Raw genomic sequence first — 16378 nt, 5'->3', positions numbered from 1 at the left:
GTCATACTTTAATCTGTCAACCGCCTACCAAGCGAGCCAAGCGTTACTATATTTTTTTAAATATCTTAATCATTGCAAAAGCAAAGCATCTCAATAATATTTTGCTTGATTTGAGGATCAAATCATCTTGGTAATTTCAACGATACAAAACTAAATCACAGGCCTAATTCCCCCTTCCCAATTTCCCCAATCCCTGATTCCCGAACAACGACCCTTAAATTCCTAACCCCCAAAAAGCCGGCAACGCACTTGTGAAGCCTCTGGTGTTTCAAGTGGCCATGGGCGGCGGTGATTGCTTCCACCATCAGGTGATACGTCTGCTCTTTCATAAAAAAAACATAATACCTACTAGAAATCTAGGCTAGGTATTTCATAACAGTGAAAGTCTGCGGATTTTTCGTTTTTATTCTATTTGTTTCTGAATGTTTGCCTGGTCTAGGCATCGCGTGCTTCTTAATAGAAGAATTTGTATTAACTATTCAGGAATTGTCTGGGTACTTTCGCGAATTTTCTTGCGATAGGCTTCCTTTTGTTACGTAAGCATTATGCCGGCTACTGTAAAATGAAAATAGCAGTTATGTTTATTGAACTGTTTACCGTATGGTGTTGGCAGAATGTCGTGTGGCCTGGTTGTTTAAGACGAAGTTTGAGAAGCGGGCAAGTACCAGTATGGTGGTATGATGTTGGCAGAATGTCGTGATGGCCCAGAGGTTTAAGACGTCCGCTTCTCATGCATGAGAGTGCGGGTTCGAAACCTACCAACAGCAAGTACCAATGTGACTTTTTCTGAGTTACATGTACTCTCTAAGATTATTTAGACACCACTGACAAATCATAAAGGAAAACATCGTGAGGAAACCTGAGCTTATAATTTCAAATTATAAGTTAAGACTACCTACCCGATTACCGGGGCTCCGGCTCGAAAAGCAGGAGTAGCAACGGGGTGATTTTTAGTCAGTAAGAGTTTGACACTCCCTCTCGCCTCGCCCAAGGTGGGACTTTTCCCACCTTAGGGAAAACAATCCAATACTTTTATTGGATTGTTTTCCCCTTAAAAAAGCATCTGTCTGTAACGAGCTGTTGATATTGTTGTTTATTCTAATTTCAGATAGACTTTGTATAGCCATAGGTAGTTAGTTATCATCTATTCCAAGAAATGGTTAATCAATGCAGATGTATGTAAATAGATGTAATCTTAAGACACCCTTCAACCAGTAGGTACTTACTTGGTAAGGATATGGTAATACCATTACTTATGTATTATAGTTGAAGTCCATTTCTGTAGGTATACAGTATGGAGATCACTCATATGACTTAAATGAAACTACAAGTAGTACTCATCCACAGAAGCATAATACAACTAAATATTACAACGAAAATTTAAAAATAAATAATTAAATTAATCAAGTATTAAATTCTGTGAGAACAGTTCCATGTTCCTTGATCATAGAAGAGCTGTAATGTTGTAGGTTGTCTAGAAATGTTACGGACATGCGGCGCGGCTGTTATAATGCCGTATTTGTAAAGAGTGTTCAAATTAGCTCAAAGAAAATAATGCATAGTAGAGCTTTTCTCATTTAATTACTGAACTGTTGAAAAGGGCAAAGGCAAGGGTATTAATTGTATAGTTATATGTACACTATCTATCTATTCCTTTGAAGAAACCTAATCGTAACGCTATGTATAATATATAGTATATCAGGTCTAAATAAACCTATACTGAAGCCTTTGTAACATAATATTGGACAGAAACCTTAGGATGCATAGACCTCAAACCTTACTTAAAGGTCATGGCATATAGGTACACGTATATCTTATGTTGTACCTACGTAACGTTTAACTAAATATAGGGTGTATTTAATATTATCATTTGAATAGCAACAAATATATACTTATCTAGGAGAAATGTAAATAATTGGTAAAAAAATCTAGCCATTAGAAAATCAGTAAAGTTATAACTGTTTTTACGCAGTCTGGAATATGAACTGTCTTCTCACGTCTTGGGCGAAGCGAGAAGAAGTGTCAGACTCTTACTGACTAAAAACTACCCCGATCCTTCTCCTGTTTTTCAAGCCGGAGCCCCGGTAATCTGCTAAGCAGTCCTACGCAGTGTAACTTGAACCTAAGACTCAACTCGATCAACGACACAAAAAATGCACACGAAAACCAACACAAACCTTAACTCTAATCCCAAAATCGAACCCCTTACTCCACGCTCATTAAACCACCGACACAGTCAACTAATTAAAGATGCCACTTAATTAACTCGGCAGGCTTTCAGTTGCTGAAAGTTTCAGCCTAACTTCCTTACAGTATCCCAACTATTTCAATCTTACTTAAGTACCTATGTATGTAAATTTCAGAGGAAATTTCCCTTCACATGTGCCTACGCATAAGGAATGATGATAGGGTATGAAAATGAATAAATCTAATAAGTCCGTCAGGTGAATAATGAAAAAATATTAGACATTTTTGTTTCACTATAATAAGGAATAATACTTAGTTAAAATTAATTAATTAAAGTTCAAGAGACTTTTCCAGTACAGATGTGTTGTACGTTGCTATAGATGCGTTTGACATCCACCAGTCATATTCTTTGAAACACATAAAACTAGTGGAAACAAATTCAACTAAGATATGTTTTTTATATGTTAATATGCGTTCTGGCGGGTCGATGGTCGCGTGTGGTGTAGCTATGTACAGAGGAGAATACCCACAGCAGCTACTCTGCGGTGAAGCATCTTCCTCGCACTGCTACATAGCTTAGTATCAATGAAAACAGTCACACAGTTTCACTGCATAGCTAAATAGCACATAAGAATGGCATACGATGTTTAAAATCAAGTATTGTATTACCATATTTTCAAACCCCGTCTACTACCAACATATTTAAAATGGATATCTAACCCCTTCCAAAAAGGTGTGACATTTCTCTAACGCACACAAAATCTTAACTCAGTTTTCAGCTAAGACTACTCACTAATGTACCTATCAATTTAACAGTAGCGTTAACCCTATAAATGCCGAGGTATTTCGTCTCACGCCGATCGTAAAGCAAGGCCCTTTAGACCCTCCTTGATACTTTGTCAGCTATAAACACAAGGAAATAAGGTGTCAGCATGACAAGGGTTAATATGCCACACTAGAACGATTTATTTGACATTTTACACTTGACGGCAAAAGTAGACTGTTAGTTTTGAAGGTGACGTATAGTAATTAGAAATGGGAGATGGAAATTGTTACTCCATACTGCTATTTTATATGGGAAAGTATGTTGGTTTATCTTTCTTTCGCCTTACAACGAAGCTATGGTATGGTATTTGTATTTAGAGATATTGAGACACTATGCTAGCTACATTTTCCTATGCCCACGGGTGATAGACACATCTAATAAACGTCTTACGTTGACTTACTCAAACACATAGCTAAGTATATCTTTTTTTTTTAATTACATTCACAATATAAGCTTTTAAACTGGTATGGTCACCTAACACTAACACATCTGATCAGTTCATCCGTGATCATGGCGCTTGCAACAGTGCCGAAATATCGGAAACTCATAGACATAAACAAACATGGTAAATATCCCGTCTTAAGTTGTAATGTTACATTTACAATTACATTTTTAAAAACACATCCCTAAAACAAACTTTACCTAAACCTTTAGACTTTCTAATAACACCCCAACATTAACTATGTATTACCGAAACAAAAGAAAAAACACTGCGACAATTTAAAAACCATATTTTAGTGCCGCCAACGGCCGTAAGTCTTAAACCCAATTTTGTGGGCTCGAGTGAAAATGAGAAATTTTTAATGTAACTCCAGTTTGCTTTCGGCATGACTTCACAATACCTAGTAGCTATAAAAGCTAAGGTATCAGGGTTAAAGAATGCAACGCCACGTTAAATATTGACTCTATTGGAACACTTTATACCCCTTGCGCGTTTGTAGGGTTGATAGTGATGTGTAAATTTTACGAGTGGATTTTATAAGTGATTTTTTTTTTAGTTGTCGTGAAGAAAACTAGTGAGTGTATACTTACATTTAATTTTTAAAACGTGGAATAGGAATAATGTCTAAAGTAGATAAAGTAGAGTAGAGTAGTAAAGTCTTCAAATACAGGGACTGGACTCTGATAAACCAGAACTTTTGAAACTGCGATCACTAAAACACCTGTTAAGCACCGAGATTATAGCAAGTCCTCGTATTCAGAAAGAAAGAAAAAAAATATTGTCAGAATGTAGTTACATTGGGTGTTTTATGTCAATTGATGTCTCATACATTCCACCGAATCGGTGTACAAATATATATTTTCCTATAAATATTAGAGATAGAGGAGGATGAAATAGAGGTCCTTAAGCTATAGTGGCCTACAATGATCTGCTGATAAGATAATGACTTAATTTGTAGTTGTGACTATTTCACCAAAACTTTACTGTTGAGTGAAACAAACATATTTTAAACTTACAATTCAGATTCGAATTGAATTCTGTCAACCCTAACCACCGCAATACTCGACAGTCGATTTTTATTTACATAGCCCTGTTACCGTTGCAATGTGCTTTCATTTGCTCTCGTCTAGAAGCAATAAGTAAGTAATATGTGGCTTATACCTTAAAGCTTCTTACTGTCTCTCTTGGTGAATGGAGTCAGATTTACTTTAGATGTGATAATGACACACCTTTTTATTATCTGAAAAAAATAAAGCTGGGGATTTAAAAATCACTTCTGTATTTGGATACTTAGGAACAAAGAAACTCGTCGGTTTTCTGTGTGGCCGTGGTGTCACTCCGGTTGAGCCGGCTCATTCGTGCCGAAGCATGGCTCTCCCACACTTACCTATATAAGGTCCAGAATTATAAAGCTTCATTTCTTTCACACTTTTCTTAACATAACCTAATGTCACTTTTTATCAAAATCCTATCTGATGTGTAATGTCTGAATACTCAAACACTACTTAATTTTAAGACGCTCTCAAAACTAGTTCTGCCCCTATCAATTCTTTATAAAATGACAGAGATAGCACGATATTTAAGTATAACTTAAAATTAATAAAACAACTCAATCCATATTTAATCAAGACTCTCCAAATCACCCACAACAAACTAAACACACTAACGCGCCACATCTGTTGATCAACACACAACATATACAACTACATAGCTATGTACAGGGCGATATATTAACCAGATTTGTGGTGAGCACGTCATACGTACAGACTGTCTAGAGCCTACGTGACATACCTTCTAAGCTATGCTAATCTGCGGGAGCCAGACTAATTTTAGCACTAGGTGAATGATAAACTAGTTGGTAGATAGGATTGTATTTGAATTGGATTTGTTTGTTTACCTCGTTCTTCTTAGTTTTTCTGAAGTGTTGGAGAGCCATGCTTCGGCACGAATGGACTGGTTCGACCGGTGTGATACCACGGCCTCACAGAAAACTGACGTGAAACAACGCTTGCGTTGTGTGTCGTTGTGTAAGTGAGGTTACCGGAGGCCCCTGCAATTACCCCCTTTCCTAATCTTCCCAATCACCGATTCCCTAACAAACCTTAAATTCCTTACCCTCAAAAGGCAAACTAGCAAGGCAACGCACTTTTAACGCCTGTTGTTTCGGGTGTCCATGGGTGGCGGCGATTGCTTACCATCAGGTGATCCATCTGCTCGTTAGCGGCTTATACCAAAAAAAAGTGTCATCCTGCTCGCCAGTGAATGTTGTAAACACCGACTAAAGGACTAAACACTTGATAGAGTCTACTGCTGGACTATCTCTCACTCTTAAGAGGGTTTGCCAAAATCTTCATGTTTGGCTGAAAAGCTGGATATTGTTTAAAAAAATCTCTTAGTCGACACCCAAAATATGTATGTATATTGTGGTGCAAATACATATTCTACTCCATTAACACACGACTTAAATTACTATAAAACATAATTTAATCGAACAAAAACCACTACAACCCCATCTCTCGCCTCCACACTGCATTTCCATGAATGAAGTACAATTCATCCTATCTACTTAGCAGGCGAGACCACTATTACTATCTCAGTACACACCAGTTCTTTGTACAGCGGCAACACATCAAGATACACAAACCAGTTTATCATAGTCTTACTTTGTATCATCTTTCCTTACATCCAACGGTCAGTTTATACTGGTTTGTATAGGTCAATGTGTAACTGTGTGTACAAGCTGTTTGCTCGGTCAGCCCCAACGAATCAGGTGCAAGCTCGCCTTTGATACGCCTCTCATTGAATTGAATGAAAGTAGGGCATTCACTATACCTACGCTGTTCGCTGGATTCAGCGGTCGTAAGCTGTAAAGCGATGGAAGCGCTTAATTTTAAATAAGGGTGCGTTTTCTTTTAAATGGATATTTTAAGAAACTTGTTGCTCTTGCAATGATCAATTAGGAAATAGTTTTTATTGTCCATGCGGTCATTAGTGGAAATTCCAAGCAAGAGAGACTCCTATGCTAAGCTACTACGTACAACTTAATAACTGAAAAATCTATAAGGGTTCCGTTTTTTGCCATTTGGCTACGGAACCCTAAAAATCTGGCATTACTAACAGAAAATTACTACAATTATTATATATTATTATTCCGTTCTCCATCTACGAATCACTCTTTTAGCCATCCGAAGCTGCGGACTACCTAACCAGTTACCGTGGTTCCGACTCTAAGAGCAGGAGTAGGAACACTAAGAGTCTGACACTCCTCTTGCCACACTCAAGGCAGGAGAAGTTATTGGATGATCCCTCCCCCTACAATAAAAAAACGCTTAGCTAGCCCATAAACGTAACCACAATTCATTTTCTCAAAAATAACAGAACCAATTTTAACAATTCCACGCCCCTGTCCATTTCAAAACAAACAAACAAAAATGACGTCATTAGCAGCGAAAAAAAAACAACATAATCATCATAAAGGAATAACAAAGCAGTTTCGGCTATCCCATAAAGGCAATAAGGCTCAAAATGGCCAGATGAACGGAATGAGGCACTTAAGATAATACATTGAGGAAGTCTGTCACCATTCATATTGCAATTTTGAAACTAAACTTGGGTTGTAAGTGTAACAGGTTGACGATACCTGTTATGGCTGTTACTGTTTAAAATCACTGTTATAATATATTAGTTGTTTAGTAACAGATGGGAAGGTGGGATCTGGTTTTGTTATAGCTATGAATAGGATTATAGCAAACGCCGGGGATAACTTACGTAGTAATTTTGTGGGAGTGAAATAATACAATCCTAGTCTAACATTTAAAATTGTGTATTCGGGGATTACCCAGTGTTCATGATAATATGCATTTAATAGGAATGCATAAAACTAGGTATCTACTATTTCGTCGTTATTTGAGCTAAAACTATGATTTCAACTGTTATTCACTCACTCAAACATTATGTAGCATACCTGTTACTAATATCTTATATCCACGAGAACCATTGTTCACTTCCCAATACCTGTTATTTATACCTGTGATGACAACAACGGCTCGCGCCTATTTGAAACTTTGCTTAAGGTTTATGCCTCAAGTGGAGCCCGCTCATGTTATTACAAGGTGAGGCAACTTTCTCTGCCAATATCACGGGAAGGAAAAGTTAGAAGACTTTTTTTATTTACATAAGTCGAACCAATATCTCCTGGTGTGAGGTACAAGGTTTAAAGATGGCGTGTTTGGTGTAAAAAATATTAGATGCATACTTTTAACATCAAAACTAAAGAAAATTATTTATCATATTAATCTCGTTGGTCGAGTGGTGTGGTTGCAAGTGCGACTCGGCAAAGGATCTCGGCTTCGATCGGGCAAAGTATTGCTGGGGTGTTTTCGGTTATTCGAAAATTTCTCGGTAGTGTAGCATGGAATATGGAATTGTGCCCAGTATATACAGGGTGACTTTGAATTCGACGTATTCCTCTCGGAAGGTGATAGTACAACTAATTTCCTACAAAAATAGCCCTGAGGTCCTTGGGCGGAAAGTGGCTAGTTTCTGAGATATTCAACATTTTTGGTTTTGGTAAAAATATCCCGAATTGATTACAAAAACATCAATAAATAAAAAAATACTGGTTGGATTTTAGTTATTTTAGTTTTAATCAGTTGCCAATACATCAGTTATTATTTATAAATACTAATAATGGCAGAAATATCATTCGTTTTAAAATAGCAAGTAATTTCCTATGAATTTTTGTTTTGTTTCACTAATTTGGTCAATAGATAACTGGATTTATTTCGAAAAAAATATATGACACTAAGCGTACAAACTATTAGAAAAACTTCCTTGGTTTATTAGCTACCCAGAAACGTAAAATTATTTACAATATTCCCAAAAACAAATGAATTAATTGATTATAAGTAGAGTGTAAAGAGAAAAGCGCAATATCAAAAACATCTTAATTTGCAAAATTTTGTTCAAAATGATCTTCCCTACGAAGAATACATGCCCGAACACACTTCCCTATCCCTATGACGTTCACTCTTGGGCTGAATATGCGTTTTATTTCGTCACTATGTTTTGGAGAAGAATTTCGATGCTCGGCCAATTCCCTCTGCATAAACAAGGGACTGCATGTAAAAATCAACCAGCGTTAGATTCTGGACACCGCGCTTGCCATGTAGTTGGACCCCCATGCCAATATAACGCCTGGGAACCAAGGTATCCAACCATTGCCCCACAGTAGTTCGATAGTGCGCTGGATAAACTATCACAATATCCATTATTAGCCACAAAAAAGTCAACAAAATCCGAAACCATTGTTAGCGCATCGCGGTTTTAATTCAAATGTTTGCTGGGGTATCAAAAATAATTATTTGATTGGACCCTACTTTTCATCCAACAATTAAAATGGTGAGAATTATGAAAAAAATTAAAAAATGTGCTAGGGTCATGGTTTTAAATTTGAATTTAGAAACAAGATGAATGAACTTATTCTACTTATTGAATTAATTTATTAATTTGATTAACGAATTTATTCCACATGACGATTGTCAAGTGCATTATCGAACTACCGTGCGGCAATGGTCGAAAACATTGATTCTCAGGCATTGGATTAGTAGGGCGGTCCAACTACATGGCATGCACAATGACCAGAACCTAACGCCGGTTGATTTTTACATGAAATTTCTTGTTTATACAGAAGGAATTGGCCGTGTATCGTAATTCTTCTCCGAAACATATTTGAAGATAATTACGAAATAAAACGCATATTCAGCCCAAGAGTGAACGTCATAGGGATAGGGAAGTGTGTTCGGGCATGTATTCGTCGTAGGGAAGATGATTTTGAACAAAATTTTGCAAATTAAGAATCTTAATTTGCAAAATTTTGTTCATCAAAACATCTGATGTTTTTGATATTGCGCTTTTCTCTTTACACTCTACTTATCATCAATTAATTCATTTGTTTTTGGGAATATTGTAAATAATTTTACGTTTCTGAGTAGCTAATAAACCAAGGAAGTTTTTCTAATAGTTTGTACGCTTAGTGTCATATATTTTTTTCGAAATAAATCCAGTTATCTATTGACCAAATTAGTGAAACAAAACAAAAATTCATAGGAAATTACTTGCTATTTTAAAACGAATGATATTTCTATCATTATTAGTATTTATAAATGATAACTGATGTATTGGCAACTGATTAAAACTAAAATAACTAAAATCCAACCAGTATTTTTTTATTTATTGATGTTTTTGTAATCAATTCGGGATATTTTTACCAAAACCAAAAATGTTGAATATCTCAGAAACTAGCCACTTTCCGCCCAAGGACCTCAGGGCTAATTTTGTAGGAAATTAGTTGTACTATCACCTCCCGAGAGGAATACGTCGAATTCAAAGTCACCCTGTATATATGTATTATATTATATGTAACAAAAATTGTACACCTTGAACATCTAATGTTATTGTAACTTTCGTGAGACATACTAAATTAATGATTATGTTATCGGCTTACTCACGTAACGGTTTGACGAGGAACTCGACTAGTTTCAAGCCATGCTAGAGGCTCATATTCATGAGCAGCATTCCGCGATACACGACGCGGCGATTGTCGCGCGACAATGCTGCCGACAAGCCGATAACATAATAATTATAATTAACCTTGAACATCATTGAATCATTGAAATTTCACAATTTTTCACCATCACCCTTCTCATAATTCCAGGTATGGATATTCGGCGACGTGTGGTGCTCAGTATGGCTGGCTGTGGACGTGTGGATGTGCACTGCATCCATCCTGAACCTCTGCGCCATCTCCCTGGACCGCTACGTGGCCGTCACAAGACCCGTCAGCTACCCTAGCATCATGAGCAGGAAGAGAGCCAAGGCTCTTATAGCTGGTCTCTGGGTGCTGTCTTTTGTCATCTGTTTCCCGCCGCTGGTCGGTTGGAAGGATAAAAAGGTAATTTGGATTATGTTCTTCTGAAATTTTATGAATTTAGTTTGGGATGGTTAAGGATTAAACATCTTCAGCGGGATTCAGGTTAAAAATTACGAAATGTTAGTGTTGTATTTAATTTGGATAAGCAATGTACATTGATTTTCTTGAATCTATCTAGAAATAATGGAAAAGATAGTATATTTTATATATGGAAAAGATAGGTAAACGACACACGGCTCACCTGATGGTAAGCAATCGCCGCCGCCCGAAACACCAAAGGCGTTACAAGAGCGTGCGTGCGTGTAAGATTGTGGAGGGTGGTAATTAGGCATCCGCACAACGCAAGCGTTGTTTTACGTCCGTTTTCTACGAAGCCATGGCATCACTCCGGTCTAGCCAGCCCATTCGTGCCGAAGCATGGCTCTCTCACACTTAAAGTAAGACTGGTCATTCCATGCAACGCCTTTCTTTCTCAAAGTTACAGAAGAAACAAACCTCTATATATCTAATCTAATTACCTAAGTATGCACACAATAACGTGGCTTGATACATCAGTACTTCAAAGAATAAACACGTTCTTTTATCTTAAAACATTATCTCTTTCAAAGATTCGTTATGTAAATACAAAGTAACATTACCAAACCTCTTTACATTATAATCTCTTACGGACTTGTATGAAATGTATGCTTATTCAATAAAACGTCCGTGGTTTTGGTAGCTACGGTACCTATTTGCATTATTTTACATTTCCATAAGCCCAACTGAAGTTTGTGCGGTACCTACGTAAAATAATTAATTATGAATTTTCTCCTTTGTTAAATTCGTTTGTTAATTATCGTAAGTAAGCAATTCGTGGATCTTATGATTACAAAGACACACACATACATGAAAGTTGAAGCTTAAAAATTAATTACGTCACGCTTGTGGTCTGATGAAAGCGTGGGTGGATGTGAATTATTACGTGGATGTCTTAGGGTGTTTTTGTACCAGAGATGTGTTATGCTACGTTGTTGTAAATGCGTTGGGCATCAGCAATGGTTATAAAAAGTCACGCCTTTTATCCCCGAAGGGTTAAGCAGAAGTACACATTACGGCACTTATCTAATGCTAATGAACAATGTTCACCTACTTTTCACCTTTTGGATTATAAGTCCCATGTAATAGGGGGTGAGCCTATTGCCATATACTGGGTTACACATAATTCCAGACTCCGTGCTAGTACTGAAAATTTTTCGAAAAACCGAAAAAAGTCCAGTAATACTTTGTTCGACCCGGCAATAGGACCCAAGACCCCTTGTCCAGCAGTCGCACTTGGGCACTTGAGTACTTGAGTACTTACCAAAAAATTAAAATTACCCTCCCACGCAATCAAAAGCGGGCACAAAAGGCATAATTTTCTGCTTGTATGATGAGTGGGTCCCGAGATATGACGCATATGTCTTGTCTGATAGCCATCCGGTTACGCCTTTGTAAAAGAATCCATTATACGCGGTCGCTTTCCGAGCCATCTTTTTTTAGTTGCTAATTATGTGCGTTATATTCGAGAGAGGGCGCTCTAGACGGACATATATCGCGATATATTAAAGAAGAGCCAAATTAAAAGTACCCTTAACCGAGGAGCATGCATGAAAAGACTGATGACTGTTGATGAAGCGAAAGAAGTATGTACGATTCGTAAGCAATTGGCGTTCCATTGTCAATGGGTCAGCTCGACCGGAGTGATACACGGCCCCACAGAAAACCAATGTGAAACAACGCTTGCGTTGTAATTTGTGTATGAGTGAGGTTACTGGAGTCCCAATTACCTAGTTAATATTTCTGGCTTCAGGAGGCCTAATAAATATTTCTAATCCCCGATTCCCCAACAACCCTTAGATTCCTAACCCCTAAAAGGCCGGCAATGCAATTGCTTAGCGTCAGATGACTCGTCTGTTCGTTTACCGGCTTATACCATAAAAAAACCTGGGATATACCTGAACTACGACCTCCAATCGCAAAGCATAGATATTATAGTAAACCTTCTGGTATAGAAGAGGCATAATATATAATCCAATATGGGATTGTCATATCTCAAAATTTTCTAAAGAAAAGCAAATTACTAATTTTAAAAGACTACAAGTGACGCACCATTGTACAAGTATATTAGTCCAAAAACCTTTTACCCCATTTATTTAAATACCCACTGGTTTTATTTCTATTAAATGACCACTGTCTCCCTTATGGACATCGATTCAGCGTGAAACAAATCAGATGGAAAATCCACTTGAATGAATCACTACGCTTTGCGTAGGTAGTTGATTAATTCCCTTAAGATTGTCTGGCTATGATCGAAATCTATAAATACATTTTAATATAGGTATCTCCTAATATTATCCCCTCTCGATATCTATATTAATGCTAGCAATAATGATTATTTTGTGAGCTGTGAATCTTGAGTATTTAATCTTCATAACAGTTTGTTTAATTCGAAAACATCATTCTTCTAACCTCTGCAACTCTTATTATGAAGTGTCGTAGTCATGTTTTTTTTGAATTTATTCTCATACCTTAATGGGTCATTTTAGTCACCACCGCAACAGTCGTGGTCTAGATTTTATTTACGAGCTTTTTAATATTCGAAATCTATTTGGTATTCTGATCGTATAGTGACAGAGATCAACGCTATTACAACTTGAGATTTTATCTATCATGCATGACTGGTTAAATGTGTACCTTTTTTATGGAATGGGAGTAAACAGAAAGGTGGATCACCTGTTGGTGTAAGCGATAGGACTGCCGTAACACGAAAGGAGTTTACCTCACATTTTAAAGGAATAATACTTTGAATAAACGTATGATTGAATTAATTCTTCTTTCTTTCACAGCCTGAAGAAGCAGACATAAAAGACGGTTGGGTGCCCAATCCCCCTTGCGAATGGACCTGTGAACTGACCAACGATGCTGGCTACGTCGTCTACTCAGCCCTCGGTTCCTTCTACATCCCCATGTTCGTGATGCTATTCTTCTATTGGAGGATATACAAAGCCGCTGTTAGAACCACCAAAGCAATTAATCAGGGTTTTAGGACTACAAAAGGTGAGGATCGTCTGATTCGGAATATAAATTATGTCGGTTTGCAAAACTTTAGTGAGCAATTACGTTTTACTAAGGGAACTGCTAAATCAAAAAATTGGCACTAGACTATTTAAGCTTCAGATTGTAGTATTTTTTTTAAAGACGTTTTCCCACATTAGGTATTTCTCCTGTGTCGTGGGTGCGTTTATAAACTGTAGGTATGTTTGTAAACATACACATGACACCCAGACCCGAAAAAACAATTTGTGGATCACACAAAGAGTTCGTGCGGGAATCGAACCCGCCACACGCTGCACGATACCCACAACGCCCACCGTGCAGTCGATGTAACCTTTGCTATGTCGAATTATGTTTCCTATGCTGTCTTCATAGCCGAAACTTTTAATAACCACTCCAATGTCCTCAAAGGAAAATCAGACCAATCGATGAACAGTCATTCTAAATTAATAACTAAGCCAAAAATGTTGGTGTCAAAGAACAATATAATTTGTATTATCAGCCTGCTCTCAATTCGCAGGCAAAGGTATGGGCAGTCGGTTCGATGACAACCGACTGACGCTGCGGATACATCGTGGTAGAGGATCCAACCGTCCTCACGGGTCTCCGCTGTCGAATGCCTCCAATCATTCTACTAGTACTTCGCTTAGTGCTTCTCCGGAACGGTTAAGAAGGTATGTTTTTAATAAGTTTAGTATTACTCATACATACATAACCTCACGCTTGTCTTCTATTAGGAGTACCCAGAGACGATGGAACGTCAATTGCTACAATTCATATCACTCCTCTTTCGTGTAAGATCAATATGGAAAATAGTTTTAAACTAATGATCATAATAATCAGTGTCATATTATTATGAGTGAAGAGAAAATTAGACCGGTAATGGTTACATTATTTTCGATTTGGTCGCTTGTTTAATGAATTCGTTCAAGGTGCATTGCTGATGTTTCATGTTCATACATATTGTATTGCACTTCTGAAAATCATTACACTTTTGTTACTTTGTATTTTTATCGACTAGTTGGCTACAAAAATCTGAGTTAATTTGAACTACATAATAGTAGTCAAGTATTTGAAAGGCCTTGCCGATACAAATTCTTCTCAGAGCTCAGTCAACCGTAAAAACTAAGTTTTTGGTGTTCCGTTAATTAGATACCAAATTAAATAAAGACTTACCGAAGATCTAAATATAATATAATCAAAGATATAATTTGCTTAACACGAAAGGAGCCCCCACCAATCCCATTTCTTATGGCATTAGCTGGTAAACGGATCACCTGATAGTAAGCAATCGCTGCCGCCCATGGATACCCGAAACACCAAAGACGTTACAAGTGCGTTGCCGGCCTTTTGGGGCTTGTTGGGGAATCAGGGATTGGGAACAGGCTTTTGGGCCTCCAGTAACCTTACTCACACAACGAAACACAACGCAAACGATTTTCATTTAGAGAGTCTACAATAATCTCTTACCGTTTACACTTACAGACACTCAAGCGCTCGACGAGCTCATGAGAAGGTGAAAATCTCCGTATCCTATCCATCATCAGAACAAATATGTCCAGCTCATGAGAACTCCATGTCTTCAAGTAGATCTCCCAGCCCCTCTTTATACGCAGTCCATTATGAAAGAGATGGGAGGGAACTGACGGAAAGCAGACTAAGGGTTCGACCCTCCCACCATTTGGCTCCAGGACCCTTGTATGATGAGTATGATGATAAACCAAGGACTACTAGGAGGATGGGGAAGAGGAATATTAAAGCTCAGGTCGGTATACATAATTATTTTGATAGTGATAAGTGAATTTACAATGAAGAAAATTTATGGTGATTCTGAGGAAAAATGCAGTTTACTGTATATTTGGATTCATTTCACCACTACTATAATGTCATTTTAATAAGAAAATCTGAATTACAAAAGACAGATTTAGATTACTCTTCTTTTTAAAACAAAACTTTGCCCCACATTTGGATTTTCTCCTGCATCGTGGGGCGTTTACAAACATACGCATGACACCCAGACCCAAATACAAACACGAAGAATAAATTATGTATTGTTCCGTGCGGGAATGAGCACAGCAATCGGTCACTCAGTTAAAGCGCCAACAGCTCAGTGATCTAGACACTATGCACAAAAATATCTGCGCTTCTTAAAGTAGACAAATCCAACAATATCCTCGATAGTCACTTGCAGCCTCTCGTCCTTACGATGATAATTTCTAGTTTCATCGACTTCACCAAACCTTATTATGTTTCCAGGTAAAACGCTTCCGCATGGAGACCAAAGCAGCCAAGACCCTCGGCATCATAGTGGGAGGGTTCGTCTTCTGCTGGCTTCCCTTCTTCAGCGTGTACGTCGTGAGGGCCTTCTGCGGGGACTGTGTCAGCCCCATCGTCTTCTCCGTGCTGTTCTGGCTGGGATACTGCAACTCTGCCATCAATCCATTGATTTATGCGCTGTTCTCTAAGGACTTTAGGTGAGGATTGGTTACCGTAAAAAGGTGTAAATAAATACAGAAGAGGGGTGAATAAAGGATGGGAAAATATTCTAACATTAATTCACCCCATTCCTGTGTCTACTCACCATATATACCGTTTTACCGTATATTATGTTTATATTATTTATACTTACCTAAACCTATATTAAAGAACCTGAGTCATAGTCAATGGTACATTACCAGTTGAGTATGTTCGAAAGGCAATAAAGAATACATAATTATAACGTCCTCAATTTACAAATTGATGCCAGTTATTTTCTTATTTACTCCCTACATTGTTCAAAGCAAAGTAGGTACCTAAAAATGATTTCTAGCGTAAGTAATCTGCCTGATCCGGAACTGTGGACTACGTAACGGGTTTACAGAGGCTCCGGCTCGGAAAGCAGGAGTAGGAACGGTGTGGTTTTTAGTCAGTAAGAGTCTGA

General features: G+C 37.7%; 1 protein-coding gene across 4 annotated transcripts in view; it reads left to right on the top strand.

Annotated features, from left to right (window-relative positions):
* The window catches only part of LOC118270565 (octopamine receptor Oamb), a 178178-nt gene that overhangs the window by 158889 nt on the left and 2911 nt on the right, over positions 1 to 16378 (top strand). For 3 of the 4 annotated variants that reach the window (XM_035586185.2, XM_050698171.1, XM_050698172.1), the window contains 5 exons: positions 10171 to 10407; positions 13251 to 13461; positions 13961 to 14132; positions 14944 to 15223; positions 15715 to 15932. In XM_035586185.2, the coding sequence (XP_035442078.2) occupies positions 10171 to 10407; positions 13251 to 13461; positions 13961 to 14132; positions 14944 to 15223; positions 15715 to 15932 (1118 nt within the window). The remainder of the gene's footprint in view (positions 1 to 10170; positions 10408 to 13250; positions 13462 to 13960; positions 14133 to 14943; positions 15224 to 15714; positions 15933 to 16378) is intronic. The other variant, XM_035586186.2, reaches the window with a different exon arrangement.

This window comes from Spodoptera frugiperda, chromosome 13 (genome assembly GCF_023101765.2).
Source record: "Spodoptera frugiperda isolate SF20-4 chromosome 13, AGI-APGP_CSIRO_Sfru_2.0, whole genome shotgun sequence".
NCBI lineage: Eukaryota > Metazoa > Arthropoda > Insecta > Lepidoptera > Noctuidae > Spodoptera > Spodoptera frugiperda.
Note: the sequence above shows the minus strand (reverse complement) of the source record. Positions and strands in the feature narration are given on the sequence as shown.